This window comes from Procambarus clarkii, chromosome 32 (genome assembly GCF_040958095.1).
Source record: "Procambarus clarkii isolate CNS0578487 chromosome 32, FALCON_Pclarkii_2.0, whole genome shotgun sequence".
NCBI lineage: Eukaryota > Metazoa > Arthropoda > Malacostraca > Decapoda > Cambaridae > Procambarus > Procambarus clarkii.
This window is the reverse complement of record NC_091181.1, coordinates 36,420,902-36,448,771: the sequence shown is the minus strand read 5'-3', so window position 1 is coordinate 36,448,771 and position 27,870 is coordinate 36,420,902. Positions and strand designations below refer to the sequence as shown.

General features: G+C 42.1%; 2 protein-coding genes across 2 annotated transcripts in view; both read left to right on the top strand.

Annotated features, from left to right (window-relative positions):
* Positions 1-27,870, top strand: part of LOC123759534 (uncharacterized) — a 65,384-nt gene that overhangs the window by 342 nt on the left and 37,172 nt on the right. The window contains 14 exon segments of the mRNA XM_069334898.1: positions 1,118-1,260; positions 2,248-2,416; positions 3,557-3,633; positions 3,722-3,863; positions 3,952-4,047; positions 4,208-4,296; positions 4,746-4,839; positions 5,082-5,140; positions 6,234-6,352; positions 6,957-7,122; positions 7,444-7,608; positions 8,027-8,175; positions 10,026-10,125; positions 10,463-10,568. Of these exon segments, the coding sequence (XP_069190999.1) occupies positions 1,118-1,260; positions 2,248-2,416; positions 3,557-3,633; positions 3,722-3,863; positions 3,952-4,047; positions 4,208-4,296; positions 4,746-4,839; positions 5,082-5,140; positions 6,234-6,352; positions 6,957-7,122; positions 7,444-7,608; positions 8,027-8,175; positions 10,026-10,125; positions 10,463-10,568 (1,674 nt within the window).
* On the top strand, positions 15,104-26,572 carry LOC138370634 (endoglucanase E-4-like). Its single transcript, XM_069335232.1, has 13 exons — positions 15,104-15,233; positions 17,081-17,154; positions 18,561-18,702; positions 19,472-19,567; positions 19,805-19,893; positions 20,629-20,722; positions 20,842-20,900; positions 22,612-22,730; positions 24,225-24,390; positions 24,731-24,895; positions 25,240-25,385; positions 25,677-25,776; positions 26,154-26,572. Exons 1-13 carry the CDS (start codon positions 15,176-15,178, stop codon positions 26,259-26,261), a joined length of 1,416 nt encoding a protein of 471 aa, XP_069191333.1. The 5' UTR covers positions 15,104-15,175; the 3' UTR covers positions 26,262-26,572.

Here is a 27,870-nt window from a genome sequence, read left to right as displayed (position 1 = left end):
CTCGTGAAGAGTTTCTTAATATTTTTATAACTTTGAGACCCAAATAATCTACTGAATTCTTTGAAACACCTTTTCCCCTCAAAACTTATACAGTTGCACTCTGATTAGATTAGGCATTAGGATAAGCTGGAATAATTAATCCTGTGAACAAATTAGTGTATATATATATATATATATATATATATATAATATATATATATATATATTATATATATATAATATATATATATATTATATATATATATATATATATTATATATATATATATTATATATATATATATTATATATATATATATATATATATATATATATATATATATATATATATATATATATATATATTATATATATTATATATATATATATTATATATATATATATATATATATATATATATATATATATATATATATATATATATATATATATATATATATATATATATATATATAATACTTGCTTTTCTTGGTTTGGTGTTGGGCTTAAGGTCAATCAGCCTCTGGAGGGTTATTAAGGCAAAACAACAGTTACTTGAATTTACCCGAGGATCACTAATACTTGTGGCCTCGACGAGGCCAGGAAGCAAGCGGCTTGTCAAAGGTCCCCCCAATTTGCCCTGCTGATCTTTTCCAGCTGTATTTTAAAACCCAGCAGAGTTTTGGCGTTTACGACTTTGGCGGGTAAGCGGTTCCATGGGTTTATAGCCCTGTGGGTGAAAATGCATCTCCTGTTCTCAGTTCTACATTGTGGCTTGTTAAGCTTGAGCCCGTTACTCCTCGTTCGTGTTACATCTGACCCTTTGAAGAAATTGTCCGAATCAACATCCTCCAAATTGTTCAATATTTTAAAGGTTTCGAAGAGATCCGCCCTGTCATGCCTGGTTTGCATTGTAAGCCTTGTGGCCCTCAACCGTTCCTGATACGAGAGATGACATAGCTCTGGAATGATTTTTGTTGCCCGGTGTTGCACCTTCTCCAGAGCAGCTATGTATTTCTGAAGATAGGTCTCCATGCCTGGATGCAATGATCCAGGTAGGTGCGCACCAGAGACTTATACAGTTGAATGACTACCTTCTTTTCCTTACTTAATTATATGTTGGTATATGTTGCTGGCAGCAGTGGAAGCTCAGTGTGACAACGTGGTGGTTACTAACACCTGGCAGGGCAACTACCAGGCAGACTTAACCACAGTGGCTCCAGTTGACATTAACGGCCTCAGTGTGGAGGTGTCCTTCAGCAGGCCCGTGGAAACTCTTGAGGTAAATATAAGATTTGTTACATTTCTTTAACTTTTAACTCTTCTAGGCTGATTAAATTTAATTATATTACACAGCTTTATAAACAGCACTTGTTCCGGAACAAGTATGTACTTCACTGACGAATTTGTTTTGAACCACAACGCAGTAAATGTCAGCCCGTCCTCCAAGCAAAGACCCAAAAGTGATTTCATCCACCCGCCAAACCCCCTATTTATGAATGAAAAGCGGTTTACACACAACTCACAACTGCTGACGTTCGAACATATCCTGAACAAGTGCTTCACTGACGAATTTTGTTCGAATCACAACGCTATAAATGCTTCACCCACGTACTACAAATAATCGCCAACAGAACCTAAACACCTAACCTAACCTATCCTATGCCTATATATACACAATATGCTAATATATTATAATATTAATTTATACTTGCGAAAATTCCCGTTTTGAATGAACAGCATGTTAAAATTTATGAATGCGTCTGTGGGGTCGACCGCTGGATGTAATGGACTTGAGTCGAGGACGGGTTGGTAAATGTAGCCCGTCCTCCAAGCAAAGACCCAAAAGTGATTCCACCCACCCGCCAAACCCCCTGTTTATGAATGAAAAACGGTTTACACACGACTCAACTGATTTTGTTCGAACACTTCCGGAACAAGTGCTTCACTGACGAATTTTGTTCGAACTACAACGCTGTAAATGTATATTAACCCGCGTACTACAAATACAAATAATCGCCAACAGAACCTAAACTCCTAACCTAACCTAACTTAACATATGCTATATATGCACAATATGTTAATATAGTATAATATTGGTGCATATTTGAGAAAATTCCCGTTTTGAATGAACAGCATTTAAGTAAAAATGAATGCGTCTGTGGGAGTCGACCGCTGGATGTAATGTTCTTAATGAATCGAAGACGGGTTGCATATTTCCTTGCAATTCAATTGCATTTGTTGCTGAACTGTTACTTGTCGTCTGTAGTTGTATTCTGGCGGAGAAGTGACCAAGGTGGACGACACCCACTTCATCCTGAGCGACCCGGAGCTGGTGGCCAGTGCTGGGGACGAGGTCAAGGTCACCATCCATGTCACCTACACTAGCTTCATGCCTCTCGTGGTCACGGAGATCGTCAACAACGTGCAGGTCTGCGGTATGTACAGTGAGGGGGGGGGGGGGGGGTAGAACTAGCCTAAGCTACTCTATCTCTTTGAGATGTATTTTCTTGTCACAATAAACATACTTGAACTTTATGTACAGTTCTCTCGTACTCTCACAAGACTCACGCTAGTCTCTCACTATTCTCACGCTCCTCATTACTCACACACTGCTCTTATAGTAAACTAAATATTGTAATTATATTAAACTAGCAAGATCTTTAAGGTCCTCCAGCAGGAGAGCAATAATGAATGACTAGAGTTAAATTACAAGTACATCGGGACAGCAAGAGGCTGTTGCAAGGTGATTACCGGAGTTCAAGTCTTTTGTGTGTGAGGTCACTCTTCCATACCAGCAATTAAGTAATTGCTGACATGGAACAATTAGTTAAGTAATTGTTCATCGCTTGTTTAATTACGAAACTGTATTTGTGCTTCTGTAAACTCTAGGAGAGCGTTGATATTTACGTTAATATACTAACACGTAACTCTAAATCATACAGTAAATATAACTCTTTCATAACACTCTCTCGCTGGCACCGCTCCTGTGCCAGGTAAGTCCACTACGGGCTCACCATAGCCCGTGCTACTTGGAACTTGTTCCGAGTGGCTGAATCTATAACAACAACAACTCTCTCGCTAGTCTCACACTGCTCTCTCGCTAGTCTCCCACTGCTCTCTCGCTAGTCTCACACTGCTCTCTCGCTAGTCTCCCACTGCTCTCTCGCTAGTCTCACACTGCTCTCTCGCTAGTCTCCCACTGCTCTCTCGCTAGTCTCCCACTGCTCTCTCGCTAGTCTCACACTGCTCTCTCGCTAGTCTCACACTGCTCTCTCGCTAGTCTCACACTACTTGCAATATTATTATTAAGATATAGTAAGCATCTCGTGTGGTACTGCACTCATCCCCAGCACCAACAACCAGCATCACAACACTTACTTTTTCCTCTCATTGTTCTTGAGGCAAATGTCTACTTGACACTCATTTTTTTTACTCTCATGTCTACTGTAGTATCTCTCTTCCTTCTCACATATTCATGTCTACTTTAGTGTCTCGTTTCCTTGACACATGTTCATGCTACTGCTGTGTCTCGTACCTTGACACACAATGTCTTCTAAGGATTTTCTGTTTTCCAGACGCAACTTTCACCACGCCTTCCCCCATGGAGAATCCTTGTGCCGAGACGGGTATGACCCCTTACGACTACAGCCAGGTTAGTGGCTGTAGCCTGATTATTAAGTACAGAAAATAGTTGCTAGCTCTCATCCTCAGGAACTGTGCACGTCTGCCTTCACCCTCAGGTGCTGTGCATGTCCTATGTGTTCTACGAGGCCCAGCGATCAGGACCTCTGCCAGCAGACCAGCGCGTCACCTGGCGATTCGATTCTGCTCTTGACGACGGCTCCGATGTGGGCCACGACCTCACTGGCGGCTACTACGACGGTAAGGGAGAGAAAAAGTGTGGAATATGCCTTTTAAATAACACCATTACTCTTTACCTGAATATAAATCATGTTTTCTCCATCTGCAGCTGGTGATCACGTCAAGTTTGGGTTCCCGATGGCTTACACCGCCACTGTGCTGGCTTGGGGCCTCATAGACTTCGCTGATGGGCACGAGATCGCTGGTGAGTCTTACTATATTTTGCTTATAATGTTCCGTCATTAAAATGTCCCACTCGGAACCACAATATGCAGCCTAGCATGTTCTTGAGAGAGTAACAATAGACGCTTTCTTAATTAATAATCCAATAAAGGGGGCTTGTTTAATATTTACGATCCCAACAGGTCAACTGGAGTACGGTCAGGCAGCTCTCAAGTGGGCCACTGACTACTTCCTCAAGGCGCACACCGCTCATGACGAACTCTACGGCCAGGTGAGCATCCCATCTTAGTTCCGCACTCTACAGCACCTTGATGACAATATAAATTAATGATGGTGGATGTGTAAGTGAGATGGAGAGGACAGCACTACATTTGCGGACACAGATGATGACATAACCAAATATTTTGGAAGTAGGGCGTAATTATCTCATTAGTCAGCCAGATGCTTGACTATTTTTGTTGTGTTATCTCCGCAGTGGCAACATTGTCTTTAAAGTTAATGATTTTTTTATTGATTTCATGAGAAATTCTTACTGAAATTTTCATACGTGAATAAAAATAATATTAAATAATGACAAAATAAAAATAATTAATTTCTATTAAACATGAATATTGAACAATGTTAAAGAGTATGCTGATTATTTATGTACAAATCCTTTAATTAGGCACATAATAAATGTTAACTTATTAATGTGTAAGGAAAAGTGGGTTCTTTTATCAGGTGGGCGAAGGTAACGCAGATCACCAATTTTGGGGCCGCCCTGAGGACATGACCATGGAAAGACCTTCCTACAAGATCGACGAACAGAACGCAGGTTAGTGTGGCAGGTCTCTGAGAAGACCATGAGGTTAGTGGGGCAGGGCGCTAAGAAGACCATATAGATAAGTGAAACAGGGCGCTGGGGAGAACTAGGACAATCTTCCTAAAGATCACTATTTCTAAATATATTTGTTACGTCATTTGGTATCATAAAGTATAAAAATGTATCACTTTACAAGTGCTGACCAGTGCCCCAAGGCTGCCCAACATGGCTATGACCGCGCGCGTCTCTTTCAGGAAGCGAGCTGGCCGGGGAGACAGCTGCTGCCCTCGCGGCTGCTTCTATGGTCTTCAAGGTCTCTATCGCGTCCATTTGCATTAAAAACAGGTGTTGTCTGCTGTATTGAATGCTTTGATGTGGTGACTGTTCCTAACGTTATATTATTGGTTTGTCATAGTCTTGTAGCTTAGTGTTTAGTGCCTCTCTCAAGTCGCTTTTTTGTTTAATCTAAATTGTCCCGTCGTCTCATTGTACTGCATAGGATGAACATCCAGTGCTTTTATAGACTTGTCGAGATCTTCTCTTGTCTCTCTTTCAGTGCATCTGTTGTCTCTTATCGAGTGCTTCAGTTGTCTCTCCTTCACTGCATCTGTTGTCTCTCCTTCACTGCATCTGTTGTCTCTTATCGAGTGCTTCTGTTGTCTCTCCTCCAGTGTATCTGTTGTCTTATCTTCATTGCTTCCTCCTTCTCTTCTTTAGTGCATCTGTTGTCTTACTTCCAGTGCTTTTGTTGTCTCTCCTCCAGTGCTTCTGTTATGTCCTGCACATTTCTTCTGTTATGTCCTGCACATTTCTTCTGTTATGTCCTGCACATTTCTTCTGTTATGTCCTGCACATTTCTTCTGTTATGTCCTGCACATTTCTTCTGTTTTCTCATGTGTGTGATCATCTCTGGCAGTCGGTCATGTGGGCGTCAACCTGTAGTAAGCTTCGCTTGTAGACTCTGACGTTGTCTCATATGTTATCGTAGAGACTGTTAGTTCCCGTTGGTCTTGTTATCATGCGGATTGTGTTGCATCTGTGGATAAATGTCTCTGTTGCCTCGTGTGTTGTATTCCATACTCATGTTATCTCATTTCTTTACATCCCATGTTCATGCTATCTTGGCAGTCGCATACAAACCGAAAAGTCCCGAGTTCAATTCCCAAGTGAGGACGAAAAAAAACAAAAACAATTTGGGAATGTTTACTGTCACCTGATGCCTCTGTTCACCAGGCAGTATATAGGTGGCTGGGAGTTAGGCAGCTGTTGTGGGTTGCATCCTGAGAAAGATCAATAGTTGGCCCTGGGAGACAAGGGGAAACTATTTACTTAAAATGTTTAAGATTTTTTTTTTTAAGTCATGCTGTAATGAGCTTTATCTTTCACCTTCTCCGTTGTGTCCTCAGGACGTGGATCCAGTCTACTCCGCCGAGGTGCTGGGCGTGGCCAAGGAGCTCTATGACTTCGCTGACAACTTCCGCGAGAAGTACGACAACTCCATCCCTGACGTGAAGGCCTTCTACCAGTACGTTTCGTAAAGATGGGCTTCATGATTTTGTGCACCTCACACTCATGCTTTGAGCGGTAGTTTATTGTGCACTCCATATTCATGCTCTAAGTGGTAGGTTTTTGTGTACCTCACACTCATCCTTTGAGCGGTAGTTTATTGTGCACTCCATATTCATGCTCTAAGTGGTAGGTTTTTGTGTACCTCATAGTCATCCATTGAGTACTAGCACAAAAGAGGATTACAGATGGCACAAAAGGTTTTAATGAGTCCTCAACGGGTACAGTTTCATCTGATCTGCACACACCATGCATATATAATAACAGCTAGTGGTAAACGTTTTTCATTACGGGCTATTCAAGCCCGTGCCACCTCTTGGGTGGCTGAATCTTCATCAATCAATCGACAAACGTTTTGCACCGTAATATCAATGAGTTTTGGTTCTCAAGCTGTGCGCTGTCCCATAATTACTGTTTGTTGTAATGTTAAAACCTGTCTCTTCTTACCTAACCACAAGGCTAAGCCCTGTGGTTTATGAGTGGGTTGTTCACCTTGTAATGTCAGCTTGTATCCCTCGTGCTTGTGTCGGATCCCACCAGTTAGTGCAGTTTTGTCCACTCAGATCGTGGAGTGGTTACGGGGACGAGCTGGCCTGGGCGGCGCTGTGGTTGGCCAGAGCCACCGGCGACGACGCCTACCTCACCCGCGCCAAGGGTCACTGGGACGAGTTTGACTTGACAAGCTATTTGGCTTCGTTCTCCTGGGACGACAAACGAGCTGGAATCTATGTAAGTTGCCTGCCAATGGTGATTTGAGGAAACGTTGCAACGGGAGAGTGTAGTGTATTTTGGTCCTGTCTGATAATTTGTGGATTAAAAAAAGACATATTTGATGCCTTACCACGTAATTTAAATCATCTTGTGCATTATTACTGGGGGACATTTTGTAAATTCAGGGACTGAACCTTACTATTATATTGGCAAATCAAGTTTGAGTGGTGACGCATTTCTCATGAGGCAAAACTGACTAAGAATTTTAGTTTTAATATATTATTAAGAATTGCTTGTCCGCTAGATGAATTCCCTTTTCATCCCCACTCATCATTGTAGTCGCTCTTCTGGCTACTGACTGGCGACTCCGAGTACTCAAGTTACCTCGTCAAGTTCCTCAACTACCTGAAGACCGATGCCCCTTACACTCCGGAGGGTCTGGTCTACCTGGACGCCTGGGGCGCCAACCGTCACGCCGCCAACGTCGCCTTCATCTCCCTCTGGGTGAGTCTGCTCCAGAATCCCGGACAGTCACCGTATCATTTAAGCTTGAATATTCTTGTAAAACATTCCGTCATCCTGATGAAGTCTGAAATCAGTTACTTGCACTCATGATAATTTAACTCAAAAGGTGAATCTTTGTCTTAGTACTGAAACTAAGTTGAAATGGGAGAGCTATGACAGCTCTCTTTCAGATTCCTGTTGTCCATCTGCCTCACCTTTTAACGAAGGTATATATATTTAGTAGGCACTTTTTTGTTTTAGTATTTTCAGGTTCATATTTAATTTGTTGTAATTAATAACAGTCCTTTCTCGGTGCTGCTCTCTTACAAAAGCTCTTACGAACTTGGAATGTGCACTAGCCTAAGTCTAAGGCAACGACGCTCTCGAGTGAAATCGGTAATAAATGTTTACGTTACAGGCGGCCAAGAACGGGTTCGATACAGAAGCCAACCAGGAGTGGGCCAGAGGTCAGATCGGCCAGCTGCTGGGCGACAACTCTCGTTACCACAGGTCCTTCGTTGTGGGCTTCGGCCAGGATCCTCCTCAGAGGCCCCACCACCGATCAGCGTAAGAGTTACAACCAAATAGAATGGGTTAGAAGTGGATGTTGCTGAAGCAAATGAGATAAGATACATGCTGGAATTGAGTCATTAGATGAAGCAGGTGGTACCTTAAAGTAATGGGTTTCCTTCTGCAAATACTCCTATGCCAGTATACCAATCTGAGCCAGCAGGTAAATACAAAGTTAACTAGATACATATAGAGAAAGGAACTGCCATAGACATTCTTGGAATACTAGACCCTCATCGGGATAAGATAAAGATCTTAGAAATGTATAGACAGCGGACCATATACCTCATCATAGGAAAACATATAAATTAATTAGACCAGTAAAGCTGGTGCTTACCAGCATCCACCAATCCATATATCTGACGACCTATCTATCCATTTATTTATCCATCTATCTACACATCTATCACTCCATCCATCCATTTATCCATCCAACTTTCCATAAACCTATATCCGTCGAGCCATTCATCTATCTATTCGTCGATCCATTCATCTGTCCATCCATCTATCTACCTATCCACCTATATATTTATTCATAAGAAGGTACAATGGGTTGGTGAGATTACATAAGATTACTGTTTGCACATTCTTACAAAGCCACCAACACGCATATTGTTTCGGGCAGGTCCTTAATCTAACCTATCAGGTAAGATGAAAAGGTACATTACTGCAAGGTTTTATATCAACAAATAACTACAATATAAATTGATAAGAGGTGATTACATTGGTAAATATATGTCTTAAGTACTGATATTGGGGGAAGTGGGTAGTACAAGATACAGTGTGAGTTATAAACCTCGTTAAAAACCCAAACCTGTATGAACACACTCTGGCTTCCTGTCCCCTGACACAGTGAATTATTCTCTTGGGGGAGATCTCCTCACTGAGGACAGGTTGATGAGGGTGTCTCAATATTGCTAATCTATCTTAAAGCATTTAACTTAGGCCTGCTCCGACCAGCCTATGTCCGTCCCTCACACCGCACCATTTACCCTACAAATTTGGCCATTGTGTGTCTGGCCTTCAGCTTTGGACAGAAACAAACGGACAACAGACACTCTCTTGTAGGATAAAACCCCCACACTTATGTATTTGTATATTTTATGTAAAGATTTGAACTGCACCAAGTCTTTCGCACTCTCTCGAGTGCATTATCTAGGTCTGATAATATGGTTAGGACGAGACTGATATCTCAACGACTAATCAGTCTTTGAGATATCAGTCTTGTCCTAACCGGACATTCAGACCTTGATAATGCACTCAGGAGATTGCGAAAGACTTTGTGTAGTTCACATCTTTACATAAAGCAAATTCATAGGTGTGGGTTTCTATCGTATGTTATTATGTCTGTGATAGGACATTACCATTACTTGTTCTCTCTTATAGTACAGATTTTGCTCACATTTTCTTTGAATACGAATACAGGGGTAAATATAGCCTAAGCTACTCTATCAATCTGAGATGTATTTTATTGTCTCAATAAACGTACTTGAATACGAATATAAATTCTCAGGATAAAAATTCTTACTAAGCATAAATAGTCGTCTAATTTTCTAAGCAATTCATTGAAAACGTGCAGTAATGAAAAACTAAGAAAATCTTTGACATGATAAAGATTGTCTTAGTCTTTCATTGCTGTACGTTTTCTATGAATTATGACTATTCGATGACTTTTTAATTGACATCATAAACGGTATCCTATTGTAGATTATTTCTGTTACTATTTTTTTTCCAATTTAACTAGCCTATGAGTATATGGATATATTTCTTTGTCACTGGAAGGAGCTTTACATGCACCAAACCCTCAAACGCACGAGGTAATTAATGAACACTTCCCATCTCCCCAGCTCCTGTCCAAACCCACCAGAGAGCTGTGAGGGCGCCCTCGACAACCCAGACCCAAGCCCCCACACGCTCTTCGGGGCCCTCGTCGGCGGCCCAGCTGGGGTCAGTTACGGCAGCTTTTGTGCTTTATCGTTATACATTGTGAGGGTTGGTGATGCTTCCAGACAACAGTGTCAACATGTTGTACGATGTTGATCGCTTTTACGCAATGATTCGTACGCTTTGCATTTTGATTGGCTTGAATAAATCCTGATGTTCTCTGTTTCTCAATTGTGCTACAGTTCTTGCCTGGTTTATTATTTATCTTCGTTTACTTAAGTGTGGCCAATTACTATGTTAATCTATAGAGCATTTCCTTAGTTTATATAGTCTGATCCCATACAGTGTACTGTCCTCGTGTGCGGCTTCCCATTAATTATTATGACTTTTACTCTCCCAGGACGGCTCCTACACGGATATTCGCACCGACTACCAGCACAACGAGGTGGCTTGCGACTACAACGCTGCCTTCACCGGAGCTCTGGCCGCCTTGGTCGAGCTCAGTTAGAAACCTTAACTGACCACCGGAGCTCTGGCTGTCTTGGTTGAGCACTGAGATCCGACCTTCACTTCATCGGAGTTCTGGTCGCCTTGGTCGAGCTCAGAGACCCGACCGTCACTTCAGAGTTCTGGTCGCTTTGAATGAACGCAATCCCATCGCTCTGGCCTTAAACATATATCCTAGCCGTTCCTCGTGGCTTTCTGTACTTTTCATTATACCACGGATAGATTAACTCGTGGTATAATGAAAGGAGAGCAGAGTTTGGAACATAATATCTGATTTTAGAAAGTATACCGAACGTTTTTGAGACTTTCTTGGCTGTGTTGTATGTGGGTACGGAAGTTGAGTCTCTTATCTATGTATAGGCCAAGGAACTTGTTGCACCGATGAATAATAATAATAATAATAATAATAATAATAATAATAATACTTTTTATTTGCTAAACAAATAAAATTGCCTTAATACTTAATGCCTTAATAGACATACGGGGAAAAATATATAAATAGAAAGTATATAAATAGAATAAGGGAATAAAACAAAAAAATGTTGAAGGTAATAAAGCAATATTCATTTAAATGAACATACATATAAAAAGGAGTTTAATGAAGAGGTAAAGCAGCGTGTGAGTGACGTCAGTCTCTGCACCCATTGGGAACCTTGCCAAGGGCGTGGGAGCTGGCTCAGTGCAGGGGACAACAGGCGAGGGTCGCTGACGGCTGTTCCATGTCATCCCCAACATATTATGTTTGTTCCATGTCATCCCCAACATATTATGTTTGTTCCATGTCATCCCCAACATATTATGTTTGTTCCATGTCATCCCCAACATATTATGTTTGTTCCATGTCATCTCCAACACATTATGTTTGTTCCATGTCATCCCCAACATATTTCAGTGGAGAGTGCAAGTAGAAATGTTATATATTTAAGCTGTGAATTTTAGTTTTTGCCTTTAAAGAGCGTCACTCATCCTGTGAGTGATCACACCGCCATAGAAACATGTTCATTACCTCCAGTAGGAAGAAAATCCATTGGGTTCAATTGAATCCATTCTGTCACTTGTACCCTGACACAGCCTGACGGCTGAGTGTACAGCGCTCGGTATTCGTAGTCCTAAGGGTCCGGGTTCGATCCCCGGCGGCGGCGCAAATAAATGGGCAGAGTTTCTTTCACCCTGATGCACTATTCACCTAGCAGTAAATAGGTTCTTGGGAGTTAGACAGCTGCTACGGGCTGATTCCTTACTGTGTGTGTGTGGTGGTGGGGGGGGGGGGGGGGGGGCAAAATCAGTTGATTGATTAACAGTTGAGAGGCGGGCAGAAAGAGCCAGAGCTCAACCCCCGCAAGCACAACTAGGGGAATACATCTGAGACAACTGAGAGAAATACATCACTAACTGTCTGAAGTGAACAGATTAACAAACAATGGATTAACATCTTATAACCCCTCAAGTTCACGTTATCGTGCGGGGTGCCAAGTGGGGACACCTTTCATGGACAGTATCACTCAACTTCAACTTTCAAGGACCATAGGAGCAGCTATATGTGCCGCCACCGCTGGAGTCGTCCGTCGGTGCTGGAGCAGCGAACACTGCGCCAGGAGCGTTGATGATCGTTAGACCGTTTACAGTATACAGTGTTGAGAGTGGTGCCAAAGAGACGGCTGTTTGACCCGACAATCCGTTCTGCGAACCGCAGCTGGGCAGGGATAACACCATCCTTGGACGATGTTGGGCGCTGGGTTGGTGTTGGCTCCGGTTGGGTCACTGTTTGGACGGTGGGCCTCCAATAGTCTGGGAGACTTCGCAGACTTGGTAAGATTGGAAAGGCTTCTGGCTGGCTGGTGGGTGCAGCTGTGGTAGAGCTGGGGCTGGTAGTGGCCAAGGCGTTGGTAAAGGTGGAGGCTTTCGTTGAGTCTCAAACAAAAGGTCTCAAAAAACTTTCGGTATACTTTCTAAAATCAGATATTATGTTCCCTCACTCTGATCTCTCTCATTATACTACTCACTAATCCATCCCTGTCTAACATACGATATCTGTGCATGGGGTTCAACCACTGCAAATTACCTCAAACCCATCATCACCATGCAAAAGATGCTATTAGAAAAATAACAAACTCTGTTCAGATAATACACAGTCCCTCTGTTTAAATTCCTGAACATACTGAACATACACTCACTCCACACATTCTCTTGTGCTATTTACATGTGCAAAACCTTGTTGCTAAATGCTAGTCCTGATCTGAAACTCTTCCTTCATAAATGTAATAGAACCCATGAGCACCACACGAAAAATAAATATATTTTTGATATCCCGAGAGTCAGACTAAATCTGTGCAAACACTCCATGCAAATAAAAGAACCAAGCCAATGGAACTCTCTCTCTAATGAATTAAAAACTTGTCTAATCTATACTTTATTCAAAAGTAAAACAAAAAAGTATATAATTACATCCTCATAGTTTCCTACGTTGTGCTTCAAACTCACGCTGTATCTTGTGCTACCCACTGCCTCAAATTTAGTACTAACAACATGCAACATCACCAGTATGTCAAAACTATCAACTTTTATTGTAGTTATTATGTTGAAATAAAATTCTGTTACTTACATTGGTGTAAGAACACCAAAGTTATGTACTCTAACAAACCCAATGTTCCTTCTTGTATATATAAATAAATCAAAAACAAATAAAAGATACAAATAATATATATGGCGATTCTTTTAGTTCCACTACAATACCAGATGGCAGCCCCAAAATTGCTTGGCATTAAGCCTGAGAACAGGTCGACCCCCAAGTCCAAGAAGGGTGTCGAGTTATGATTGATTGATTGATGAAGATTAAGCCACCCAAAAGGTGGCACGGGCATGAATAGCCCGTAAGTGGTGGCCCTTTTGAGCCATTACCAGTATCAAGAGCTGATACTGGAGATCTGTGGAGGTGCGACTGCACCCTGAGTGACAGGAGATGTCTCCCGTGTCGAGTTATGGTCAGTGTTCCTCATATATCGCTCCACCACCCGTCCAGGTCACACCTTATCAGAAGCTCCCCCAGGAATAAAATAAAATAAAATAAGAAAAAAATTTGTAGGTTTGTGCCCTGTTACCCCTGGTAAGAAACACGAACAGCTGGCGAGATAAGAACAAAAAAAATTATATTTTATCTCCCGAATGACTTTTATGACCTTGAAAACGGACCTTGAATTATGACCAAAATTTGGGATTCATCGCTTGATAACAATGAAGACAACGAGTACTTTCACAACGCTATTACCACGCAACGCTCTAACAAGTTGAAACGCAATATTAAACAAAATTAATAGTAACACAATTGGTAGCTAATGTTCTCCCTAAACACGATCTAACGCTCATTTTGGGCAGAGTCGATACCATTATCCTGTCAGCACTAAACAGGAAGGAGTAAATGTAATCATTCGGCCCGGTCTCTTTCTGTTTTTGTACGTCTTTCTCCTGCAAAGAAAATACAAAGAAACAAAAATATAAATATACAAAGAAAATACGATCTATGGCAAACACACTGAAGTTGCACCCTTGTTCAAACATCTGTCATCCATCTTCTAGATAACTTTTCTCTGACATCAGCTAAAAATACACAAGTCAAGTTCGTTGGTGTTTTAATTAACACATTATGGTACTGCATGAAAATTACAACTGCAACTTCCTTGCCTTCTCTGGTGTAAATTGGTCTTTGGCGTATTCAAATTATATTTTATTTTTCCCTTTCTTATCGTTCAAAATTTTTCTTACATAATTGTCTTCGTACACAATGTTCTGAAATAAGGAAATGGCACATTTAATAAAAACATTGAATATCTTAGATTTTGCACAAAATTCTAGACTATCTCTGAATGATCTTACTGCTGGTTGGCACTGAGCAGTGGCACTGTGGAGTATGTGGTTATGCAGCTCCCTGCACTGTATTATTACCTAATAATTTATATAAGTGGCATACCAATCTCACCAATCTTAGTGCTTCACACCCATGGTAATTAAAGACAGACCATACATCTGACGAATCTGAGGATGGCTTGTCTGACTTTAATAGAAACTGTTCATTGGCTTTCCTCTCTCTTCGTGTCTGTCTCTGCTTGTATCGGTTTCTCTTATTTGCTTTCTTTCCCTCTCTCTGTATTTGGAATGAACGGCATGTTAACACTGATGAATCAGTCAATCCAGCGTCTTTGTGTTCGGTCGCTGGATTGACTGAACACATCCTGAGGCCGGGTTGCTCACACAAAGGTTAAGCGACTGTTTTAACCAGGAAGCCGTTAGAAAGCAAGTCGAGGCATCCTCTAACTCCCTCCGGCCGTAGTTTTCGTGGAGAACAAGGCGACGACCCACTAATGGTCGTAACTAATGGTCGTAACTAAGTTCCTTATTGCTCGGTGCCGTTGACGATAGTTGACACTGGGAAAATAGCAGCTGAAGAAGCCAAAGATAATGTTGTTTCCAACCCTTCGAGTGCAACTTGTAATTCCTGGCTTTGCCTGTGTGTGGCGTCAGGAGGCGGGTGTCACATAGCTATCACGTGTGCAGCAGGTATATTAGGGGTCGGGTACACTCGTCCAGCACCACAGTCTCTTCTGCTGCAGACATGGCTGCCGGCGTCCTGGTGAAGACCTGCCTGCTGGGGGCCCTCGCCCTCCTCTCAGGTACACATATGATAGCTCATTCACACTTGAGTCCACCAAACAGTTTCAAAATGCAGAATTCAAAATTATGGTTTGCATGCTATTTCACATTGAATTACATAAAATTAATTAATTATGTTTAAAGGAAGCTTGTGCTTCTTAACCCTGTAAGCTCAAAGTTGTATTTATACGAAGCCTTTATTTGCTGTCATGACTCATGTTCCCTCCTAAAACACATTTACTTCTTATGAAGAAGTAAACTTTTTTCTTTTATGAAGAAACATCTGGAAGAATTAGATACACCAAAATCAATAGGACCAGACTTAATGTCACCGTGCCTGTTGAAGGAGGCTGCAAGGAGAACTTTGTCACCCGTTCAATACAACTCTTGAGACTGGACACCATCCAGATTTTTTAAACAGGCAAATGTAGCCCCAATATCCCAAAAAGTGGGGAGATTAAAGGCACTAAATTACAGACAAGTGTCACTGACAAGTATTCTGTGTAAAGTAATGGAAAAAAATAATCAGTCTGAAAACAATTTAAAATTTGGAGAGGATAAACCTTGTAGGAAATGGTCAGCATAGGTTTAGAAGAGGACGTCGTGCCTGACAAACTTGACCGAGTTCTACGACGAGGTTACTAACACAGGAAAAGAAGGCTGTGTGGACTATTTTCCTTGATTATCAATAAACATTTTATACTGTTCCTCATGAAAGGTTGGTGTTCTAGATAAAGAAGTAAACAGGGTATGACTGTGAAGACACTGAACTGTGTAAGGGACTACCTGAAGGACAGAAAACAGACACTCAGCCAGAGATGAGGTTTCGAGTTGGAGGAAGGGAACAAGTAGAGTGCCACAAGGGTCGAAAGTAGAAAAGGATTTGGGAGTGGAAATAATTCCAACACTATCTCTAGAGGCACACATGAACAGAGTAACATCGGCAGAATATGGGACACTGGTAAACCTTAGGAAGTCGTTTACAAAGCTTAACCAGAGCTCCAAGACAATCTACACAACCTTTGTTAGTTCAGTTCTAGAATATGCAACATCTACCTGGAATCCACACCTTGTGAAGCATAAAAGTAAATATTAAAAAAGCACAACGGTTTGCAACAAAATTAGTGCCAGAGCTAAGATATGTGAACTATGAGAATAGGTTAAGGGAACTAGACCTCCCAACCCTGGAGGAGAGTACGAACATAGGGGACATGATAGCAACATGCAAGATGTTGAGGGAATTGATAAGGTGGATAAGGACAGCCTTTTTAAAGTTAAAGAAACTACAACGAGAGAGCATAAGTGGGAGCTGGAAAAGTAAATGAGTCGAAGAAATGTAAGGACCTTGTACAAATCGTCCATAAGTGAAATGCACCGAAAGAAAAAGTTGTGAAAGCCACCTCCATCCACAGCTTTAAGGCAGATTAGACAAAGAATTCGAACGTCAGAATAGTTAAATTATAACGCAACAGGTACAACAAGGCTAGTAGGCGGGGCATAAAGAGGGGCAAGTAGACTACGACACTCACTTCCCGAAGTCGTTGTTGTTGTTTTAGATTCAGCCACTTGGAACCAAAGTAGTTCCAAGTGGCACGGGTAATGGTGAGCCCGTAGTGGACTTACCTGGCACATGAGAGGGCTGTATGTGGTCTCTCTACGACCGCTCTGTTCCCGTAGTCACCGATTGGTAGGTAGTGATAAATATGTACCACCACCTCCCTCACCACTACCACCACCACCACCACCATCACCTTCCTCACCACCACCACCTCCCTCACACCACCACTTCCCTCACCACCTGCTGTGTGGTGAGTTAATCTCTTTCATAACTCTGACGAATGCTAATGTTTGCTTCCTTGGTTGTCAGGTGTGGGTATCGTCTCCGCTGACATCCCTAACCCCTGTGCCGGGACTGGCATGCAGCCCTACGACTACAGCCAGGTCAGTGACTACACCATCCGTGTCTACCTATCGGTACAAAGTGCTAGTAATATCACGAAACGCAGAAGACTGCGCAGTAAATCACCGAGGGACAGTATATTTACAAACCTTTGAAAGGTTCACAATGGTCAGGAGACAGAGCACAGACAAGATTCAGTAGTTGTGAAGTGTATATACAAGTTTATGGTTCCTACAGGCAGAATGTTGACAGTTAAAACACCACACATATTCGTCACGACGAGGGACAGACGGCAGTCACAGTCACTGACCGACAGTGGTGGCTAGAGGGGTAAGACAGTCAGACCTGGTGACTGGACCGTCGACTCTCACAAAGTAGATCTGCTACAAATTCCTCGAAGGATAGTTGTGATGCACTTTCTTAAGGAAAAGTAATGGTACAGACGAAGAGGATCTTAACAATGACAAACCAGTACAACAGCGTGTATCAAGACAGTCACACTAGTTGACAGTCAGCTACCAGGGAGGGCAACACTTGTGCTAACCATCACACTAGTTGGCCAATGATCTTAATATCCAAGAAATCTTTCCCCTATCTCAGATGTAAGGAAATCAGTAAGACATAACACACTGCGAGCACACAAAAAGTCTTAAGCTTCCCCGCAGAGATCAGAAACTTTGCCTGCTCGGAAAATACACATCTGTAGGCCTCAGTGCTGACAAAACGCCTAAATGCTAAACTTTCACTAAACTCTCACCTTTTACGTTCAGTGTTTTATATACGTAGTGTAACGAAGTCACGATTCTCTTGAGCTCAGCTTACAGATATGGTTACTAACCGGTCCAATCATAGAAATAAGCACGTTGATATCTGCCGGGTCTGAATATCTCAATTCTAAGAAAGTAATGTTTACCATCAACAACTTCCTAAAACACTGCCCAGCAACAGTAAGCTTCTGACTGGAATAACAAGACTAAGATTTAACGTAGTACTTCAATCCCGCGCCTGGTTGATGAGCCATGCTAAGTTTCTTCCTGAAAGATAATCACAAGATACTGTGGAGAATACATCCAGAATACATCCTCACAAGACACTACTCTGGAGAATAGACTCCAGAATACGTCCTTACAAGAAACGGGCTACAACACGACACTACACTACACTACACAAGACACTACAACGACACTACATTGTGTCGATACAACAGCTCACTTCCTTGGTTCATTCCAAGACAACCAATGGCAGACTGATGTTCTTTGAACACACCCAATCCAGCCAGTGTTATCTAGTTGAATATATTGCTCCTGCAGTTAAATCTTTGGTATCTACTTATATTAATTTTTTTCAGTAACTGTAATATATATTTTGGATGTGCATCTTCCACTCATTTTTCGCACTCCATAGAAGCAATTTCCTTTTGCTCAAACTCAGATCCCTTGACCCTCAGGCACTGTGCATGTCGTACCTGTTCTACGAGGCCCAGCGGTCAGGACCTCTGCCATCCGACCAGCGCATCACTTGGCGACACGACTCTGCTCTTGGCGACGGCTCCGATGTGGGCCACGACCTCACTGGCGGCTACTACGACGGTAAGGCAAACACAAATAGAGAGAGAAAAAAGAACGATTTGCTCCCGGGGCTCGAATCCTGGCCAGGGAAGATTGACTAAGCACCAATCCTTAACTGTTTGCCTATGTTCACCCAGCAGTAATTGGATACCTGGTTGTTACCCGATTGGCGGGTCGTGTTCCAGGAAAACTAGTGGTAAGGCTTACCATGAGCTGTGGGAAGGGAAAGTTCTCAGTCTGCTAACAGGAGTCATAAATCGTCTGTTCCTGCACCCCCTTGTGTAATAATAATAATAATAATAATAATAATAATAATAATAATAATAATAATAATAATAATAATAATAATAATAAAATTATACATGGCCGAGCCCTTGAGCATGTTGTCCCGTGATCACCTGTGTGGGTTAAATGACACTGGGTTATGTTGACAGTGCAGGATGCAAATATTTTCTGTATCAGGTGTGCTAGCGTTGAGAATGGTATTTATGCTACACACCAGCAATGATCGTACTCTACACTACTCTGTCATTCCTAACACTTGAATCTCCGACTGATCCATAACTTATATCTGACACCATATAAATAAGTAATTATCAAAAGAGCATTGTGTAAATAATTCGAAAACCCTCAGCGAGGAAGCTATATGAATGTTAATATTACGCGTATAGAACCCTGATCTTTGAAAATTGAGGAAAACTCTGTGAAATAGGGATTGTTATTGTGAAAAACACGTTTTGACAAATTCTTTATAAGTTGTCACATATAATTCCTGTTTTCTTATCCGCAGCTGGTGATCACGTCAAGTTTGGGTTCCCAATGGCTTTCTCCACCACCATGCTGGCTTGGGGCCTCATAGACTTCGCTGATGGATATGCTAAAGCCGGTGAGTATTGCATTGCAATGTTCACCTAACAGTAAATAGGTACCTGGGGCTTAGATAACTGTTATGGGGTACATTATGGTGAAGATCAGCAGTCGGTTTACGAGGATACATCGATGAGTCTATCAGGCTTCCTATCCCCGAAAATAGGAAACCACATTTGAGAGTCACAGCAGACCAGTAACCTACTCTGCCCTCCTCAATGATCCGTGAGATTAATCTTCCTGATTGTGTCCACAGGTCAGACGGGGTATGGTCGAGCAGGGGTCAAGTGGGCCACTGACTACTTCCTGAAGGCTCACACTAACTATGACGAACTATACGGCCAGGTGAGCACTCCCTCCGTACTGTACACAACCATGTAGTCTATAGGTGGCGTAGATATACCAGATAAGAATGAAAACAATACACGTGTTGCATAAGATTATCATTATTAGTTATGATTGCGAAATGAAATGTTATATTATATATATATATATATATATATATATATATATATATATATATATATATATATATATATATATATATATATATATATATATGTCGTACCTAATAGCCAGAACGCACTTCTCAGCCTACTATTCAAGGCCCGATTTGCCTAATAAGCCAAGTTTTCATGAATTAATGTTTTTTCGTCTACCTAACCTACCTAACCTAACCTAACCTAGCTTTTTTTGGCTACCTAACCTACCCTTACCTATAAATATAGGTTAGGTTAGGTTAGGTAGGGTTGGTTAGGTTCGGTCATATATCTACGTTAATTTTAACTCCAATAAAAAAAATTGACCTCATACATAGAGAAAAGGGTTGCTTTATCATTTCATAAGAAAAAAATTATAGTAAATATATTAATTCAGGAAAACTTGGCTTATTAGGCAAATCGGGCCTTGAATAGTAGGCTGAAAAGTGAGTTCTGGCTACTAGGTACGACATATATATATATATATATATATATATATATATATATATATATATATATATATATATATATATATATATATATATATATATATATATAAACTCCTTTTAAATTAAGAACAAAATATAAAATCATTTTCCAGGTGGGCAAAGGCGACGTAGACCACGCTTACTGGGGTCGCCCTGAGGAGATGACCATGCAGCGACCTTCCTACAAGATCGATGACTCAAATCCAGGTTAGTTGTCTTCCTCACCAAATTATTTATGTTCACTGCCTTCATAAGTAATTTTATTTGGCTAAGGCGCTCGAAGTCTTCCTAACCTGGCGATGACCATCTGTGTGTCTCTCCCGCAGGAAGCGAGTTGGCCGCGGAGACCGCTGCTGCCCTCGCTGCCGCCTCCATAGTCTTCAAGGTAGTTATTACCTCAACGTTTATAAGCAGAAATTGGCGGGGAAGTTGTAGTAGCTCAGTTTATTAAAAATAGTAACTTATTTTTAAGATTTAGTGTATATATGCGAAGAAGTTTGACTGGTCCCCAAGCCAATATGCAACCGAAAACTCCTCCCCTCTGAAGCATTCGAACTCAGACAACCAGAGCTCCATGAACCTAAGCGTATCCAGTACTATACGAACTAGACCATATTGACTGTACAAAAAAAGTTGGAAGTCGTGAGACTATTAAGCCACCCTCCCGACAGCACTCTATGGTCAATTTTAGGGTACAGATATTTCATCGAATAACCTCGCTGTTGGGGCCACGTGAGTAACACAAATGCAAAGGAGCTCAAGCTTCTTCGCATTTGTGTTATTTTGAAATTATAACATTTGAAACCCTCTGGATCGCCACACTGAGGTGTTGAAACAAGAAACTGGCAGCCCTTGGGTCTCTGGTGATGTCACGGATCCTGGAACCCAATTCTTTGAGGAATTCAAAGGCACTCCTTCCCCAGGGGCCAAGCGTCTCAGTGGCTATGGGAACAAAGGTGTATTGACCTTCCAATCACCTGTATTTGACTGATTTTAACTGTGGTTGGCGCCGAAGTTTATGTAGGTGTCAGCCAGGGTGAATACACACGTGTAGTCCCACACCAGCTGTTTCCCCTCTTCCAGGGGTATATGGTGATGCCATCAGGGCGAAGTGCGGGGTCATCCGAGTTTTGGTCCACTAGGATGCCAGGTTCTCTCTCTGCTGGGCACTGAGCTGAGACACTCCTCTTGAAGACGTCATTAACCTCGTTGTGTCTTGCATGCCAGACCTTGGAGCTTCCGCAGAGCAACCCATGCAGTCCATTTTGGTTTGCTTCCACCCTGCTGCAGTTACATTTGTATACAGTGTGAATTGGCGCATCAAGGGTTTGTAAACTCAAATAGGTTTGAGTTTTTGTAAATTTTAGCTTGTGTATGGATGAGTCGCAGTGTCCAGCGGTCTTACTAGACTATTGGAGTTATGTCATAGTTATCATCAGGAGTCATTTCACTTCAGTCAGTTTCAATGTCTAAGTTACGATTTATATTAGTGGTATTGTTGTTGTTGTTCAAGATTTGCTACTTGGAACAAACAATTCCAAGTAGCACGGGCTATGGTGAGCCCCGTAGGTACTATTGGTGGTAGCAAGATGCTGTATATTGAGTGATAGGTTTGTTATATCGGCAGTACTTAAGTGTTGCTCCAGCAACGTGTCGGTGAGGCTGTCGGTGAGCAAGGTGATTGGTGTTAAGGGTGAAACAATGTTTACAATGTTTTCCCACATTTGGGGTGAGGTTGCTCAATGATCAATCCCTTGCAAAAATTGTTCCCAGTGCTGGTTATTCTGCTGTTGTCCTAGCTCTATAAACTCACGGATGACATTAAATATATGTGGTCATGGTATCAGCTGATGAATGTGTGTATTATCCTGTTCGGCTGAGGTCGCGAGAAGACTGGCGAGTCAGCCAGTGTTCACTACCTGCTGATCCACTCCCTCTTAGTCAATTAATAAGCGAGAGAAAGGCTTTGTATTCCTGAGACACAACATACACTCGCTAATCTCCGCCTCTTGCCTTCTTTCGCTACGCTCTATCCTTTAGCTCTACTTCGTGAACCTCTGTTGCACTAACCTCACGACCCCACTTACCCCTCACAGGACTCCGACTCGTCCTATTCCGCCCAGGTTCTGGCCGTTGCCAAGGAGCTCTACGAGTTCGCCAACAACCATCGTCAGAACTACGATGTGTCCATTAGCGACGCCTACAACTACTACCAGTACGTGTCACTACGTGTAATAAATCTTCCAGTACCTGTCACTGTAATACACCTTCCAGTACCTGTCACTGTAACACACCTTCCAGTACCTGTCACTGTGTAACACACCTTCCAGTACCTGTCACTGTAACACACCTTCCAGTACCTGTCACTGTGTAACACACCTTCCAGTACCTGTCACTGTAACACACCTTCCAGTACCTGTCACTGTGTAACACACCTTCCAGTACCTGTCACTGTAACACACCTTCCAGTACCTGTCACTGTAACACACCTTCCAGTACCTGTCACTGTGTAACACACCTTCCAGTACCTGTCACTGTGTAACACACCTTCCAGTACCTGTCACTGTAACACACCTTCCAGTACCTGTCACTGTGTAACACACCTTCCAGTACCTGTCACTGTAACACACCTTCCAGTACCTGTCACTGTAACACACCTTCCAGTACCTGTCACTGTGTAACACACCTTCCAGTACCTGTCACTGTGTAATATACCTTCCAGTACCTGTCACTGTGTAATATACCTTCCAGTACCTGTCACTGTGTAATATACCTTCCAGTACCTGTCACTGTAATTCACCTTCCAGTACCTGTCACTGTGTAACACACCTTCCAGTACCTGTCACTGTAACACACCTTCCAGTACCTGTCACTGTAACACACCTTCCAGTACCTGTCACTGTGTAATATACCTTCCAGTACCTGTCACTGTGTTACACACCTTCCAGTACCTGTCACTGTGTAATATACCTTCCAGTACCTGTCACTGTGTAATATACCTTCCAGTACCTGTCACTGTAATTCACCTTCCAGTACCTGTCACTGTGTACTCTTGTAGGTAGACTCGTCGCTTCCTTCCCGGTTGTCCTTTCCTCTCTGAAGGTCGCGACGTTGTCGTGTTGTGGACTGTAATCTCAAGTCGTACTTTATATAATATTAATGTGTATGACAATTGTATTTTTAATTGCAAAAGTAAAAGAAAACGTCATCCTCCCATATGAGAAAACATTAAAAAAAATAAATTGCTAAATATTATCAGCGTATTGTATAATATTTGTACACATTTTTAATTACTGCAAGTGTTTAAGGTCTTATCTCTGTTATAACTGTAGGTCCTAAATATGGTGATAATTATAGCATGATGCCATGGGAAGATGACGGTTATTGTACTAGAAGTTTATTCTCTCTTCGTGAATAGGACAATAGGAGCATATTGCACTGTTGTTGCTAGTTATGTTATATTATATGTATCCTTATGTGTACTGGATACTGTGGTCTATTAATCGTGGGTGACGTCACTTTATTCCACGGACATAATTATATAATCTGCAGAAGACTTGTTGGTCTATACGAGGCAGCTCCTTATTATATATATTCCTCCCAGTCATGCACGTGTTCTATTTGTACTTGAAACTTCCCGGTGAGTTTGTTATGTTTAGTGGAGTTACTTCCTCAGTAACACAGTGACTGTAGTCTTGCCTCTCCTCAGCTCGTTCAGCGGATACGGGGACGAGCTGGCCTGGGCGGCGCTGTGGTTGGCCAGAGCCACCGGTGATAACAACTACGTCACTCGCGCCAGAGGTCACTTCGACGAGTTTGGTCTCGGCGGTTATGGAGGCAATGTCGGCTGGGACGAGAAACGAGGTGGATATAATGTAAGTCACTTATGTTTAGATTTAAGTTTGGGGCCAGATACTGGACCCGGTTATGTTATTCACCGCCATGAGCATACGTATTATTTATTTGAGAGTGAGTGGCGTGGGTGTTGAGTGTGTCATATTCCACCACATGTTCGGGTGATGGAAAAACGGATCTAAGGAAACCTCTGACCTTGGCATACAAAGGTAAGATAGTTTTGGTCTAGGGAATGACTGCTCTTTTAATTCCCCAACCTCAGACGTATGCTGGAGTTATTTATTATGACACTTTTATAAGAAACGATAAGATCTGTGCTTGTCCGCTAATCTTCATCTCTCCTCCTTCTCGTCCCTACAGTCGCTCTTCTATTTGCTGACCGGCGATGCTGAGTACGAGAACCTGATCAATAACTTCCTGGAATGGGCGAAGTACAGTGCTCCATACACCCCGGAGGGCTTGGTCTTCCTTAACGAATGGGGCTCCAATCGCGACGTTGGCAACGCCTGCTTCCTGGCCCTCTGGGTGAGTGCCAACTTCAATACGTTGTAAAGCCACGACAATATTAATATTACGAGGCAGTAATTCTACACTTACGACAGATTAAAGGAAGGGAAAAATCTCTGCCTCGATTTAAGAAAAGAACTAGAAAATTTTTGGTTATTATATTGATTATGCACTATCTTGTGAGCGTTGTGATGGAAATGTTCGAGGCAGGTAATGTGATCAGGAACTAAAGTAGAATGTAGAAGCTAACTTATACTTTAACAGAGAAGGATCACTTTGTTAGAAATACCATGAAGCTCATGGAGCAACAGACGGATATGGCTTCTGTGCATTAATTCATATATTCTTTTCTATCCTTGCAGGCCGCCAAGCACGGTATTAATACAGACAGCAACAGACAGTGGGCCCGGGCCCAGATGGGCCAGCTGTTGGGAGACAACCCGAAATACCACAGCTTCGTTGTGGGCTTCGGTGTGGACCCTCCTACGAGACCCCACCACCGCTCCAGGTACGACACACACACACACACACACACACACACACACACACACACACACACACACACACACACACACAGACACACACACACACACACACTCACACACAAAGCTACCGAAGCAAACTTGTTTTTATCTCGTCCTGGCAAATCTCAGAATAAAAGAAGACATTAGAAAAAAAATCGCATAATATAGTCCATCAAATAATTTCTAATCCATTAAACTAAACAAACACATTTTTTGTTATAACGCACTTGATGTCAAGGTGTAGTTTAAGTGGCAAGTAATTCCCTTCTCCTCAGCTCGTGTCCGGATCTCCCCGCGTCCTGCGACGGCGCCTTCGACAACTCAGGACCCAACCCACAGACCCTCTACGGCGCCCTCGTCGGCGGTCCTGATGCCGTAAGTTGATGCAGCGCCTCTTGTCTCTCTCAGAGCTTGTATAAACATTCTCTGAGCTCTGGTGGATCTCCCAGATAACATTGTTTGGAATGTTGAGGGTTTGTTCCTCTCATGTGAGGAACCTGGAACATTCTTTCAGCTGTCAAATACTTGCCTTCTCATACCGGTTCGATAACTCAAGTAGCACTTTATTACCTAATAGGCTAATGCTTCAAATGCTAGTCTGATGCTTCATACGTCAATCTGATCTTGAAAACTAGTCTGATTTTCGTAAGTTTTGCGCTAAACTTTACTACATTTGTGTACATTAAAAGTTTCGCCGCTCTGATTCTCGTGTTCCGGACAAAGCATTAACATCCCAAACTTTCCTACCCTAGAACGGCAATTGGAATGACGACCGCGGCGACTACCAGCACAACGAGGTGGCCTGCGACTACAACGCTGGCTACACCGGCGCCTTGGCCGCTTTGGTCGAGCTCAGCTAAACTTCTCATGATAACCTTGAGCACCACCTCACCGAGATAACTTTATGACAGTCACAACAACGAGAAACTGAGCCCCTCCTGCCGTGATAACCCACAAAGCTGGAGATGTACTTGAAGAGACGCGGTGCACCTTGATGGAGGCACCAGTGGGCGCCCACACAATTTATAATTCCAATTTCGGCCAAGATAGTGGGCAGCTGATATTTATACCTGATGGCCATAAGGTCATCCAGATTATCGACCGAATTTGTTAACTTTAACCATCAATTAAAATGTAAACATCAACATAATGTTAATAAATGAGACATTGATATATTTCCTTGAGTAGCCTCGTTTATTTGATCAGTCTACAAATGCTGCTCTTGTGGTTAAAAAAGATGCAATATTCAATATTATATATATATATATATATATATATATATATATATATATATATATATATATATATATATATATATATATATATATATATATATATATATATATATATATGAATGAAAGAAAGCTTAACTGGTGCCACAAGCTATAAATCACTACGTAAATAATGAATTCCAGTCTTCGGTCTGGGGCTGCCGGTTTTACTCCATTTGGAATTATATTTTTAATAATTCTTTCTTCAGTTTTGTATTGTGAGCTCATAGTGGATTTGTAACAGTTTTATGAGAGGGGGTTGCTTGCCGTGGCGGTCGTTCTCTGTTATACTATTTTTCTAAATATCTTCTGATATGGGTGTCGACTTCTCTATTCGTGTTCCCGTTGTTTATTAATACTTGAAGAACAGTGTCCAGTTCCGTGTGGGTGTTATGCCAGTCAGAACAACGAGTAAGGGCTCTGCGTATAAATGTGTTTATTACACTTGTCTTATATTTGTCTGGACATTCGTAGTGACTATTCATACACATTCCAGTGTTGGTGGGTTTAGTATTTACTACAAAACAAAAAGAACTGCTGATTTAATACTAAGGAACAGCTCCTATAAACAGGGTAACACTCTCCAAAAAGCAAACGTGGTACACCAATATAAATGCCTCAATGAAGGATGTCACGTTCGATCTGCTTATATTGGTATAACTACCATAACGCTTTCCACCTGCCATCTACAAGCTGGTGCTCCTAAAAACCATATGCAAAGTGACCATAACATAACGCTCACTAGGAACATGGTAGTAGATAATTCAACAATACTGGCATCCACCAATGACCAGAGAAGGCTACATATACTTGGAACACCGACTGTACAAAAGTACATTAGGTGGTTGAGTGGTTACAGTACTAGACTGCCAAGGGGCATAGAGGCCCCTAGCTGAAAGGATTGAACGCTGACCTGCATGAAGCGAGACCATCGCTCTACCGTTCAGCCCAGATACCACCACCCCTAGTTACAGAGACCATCATTACAATCTCGACCATGTAGCCAGCCGAGAGGTCCAGATGGGGCTCTGGGTGGAGCCCAGGATTTTCCCTTCCTTATCAGTCCACACACCCCTACTCCCAGACCTCCCTCTCCCACACACACCCACTTTCAGACACACACTCACACCCACTCTTCCACCTTGCCATTCACACGCACACACGCACACATGCACGCACGTACGCACGCACGCGCACC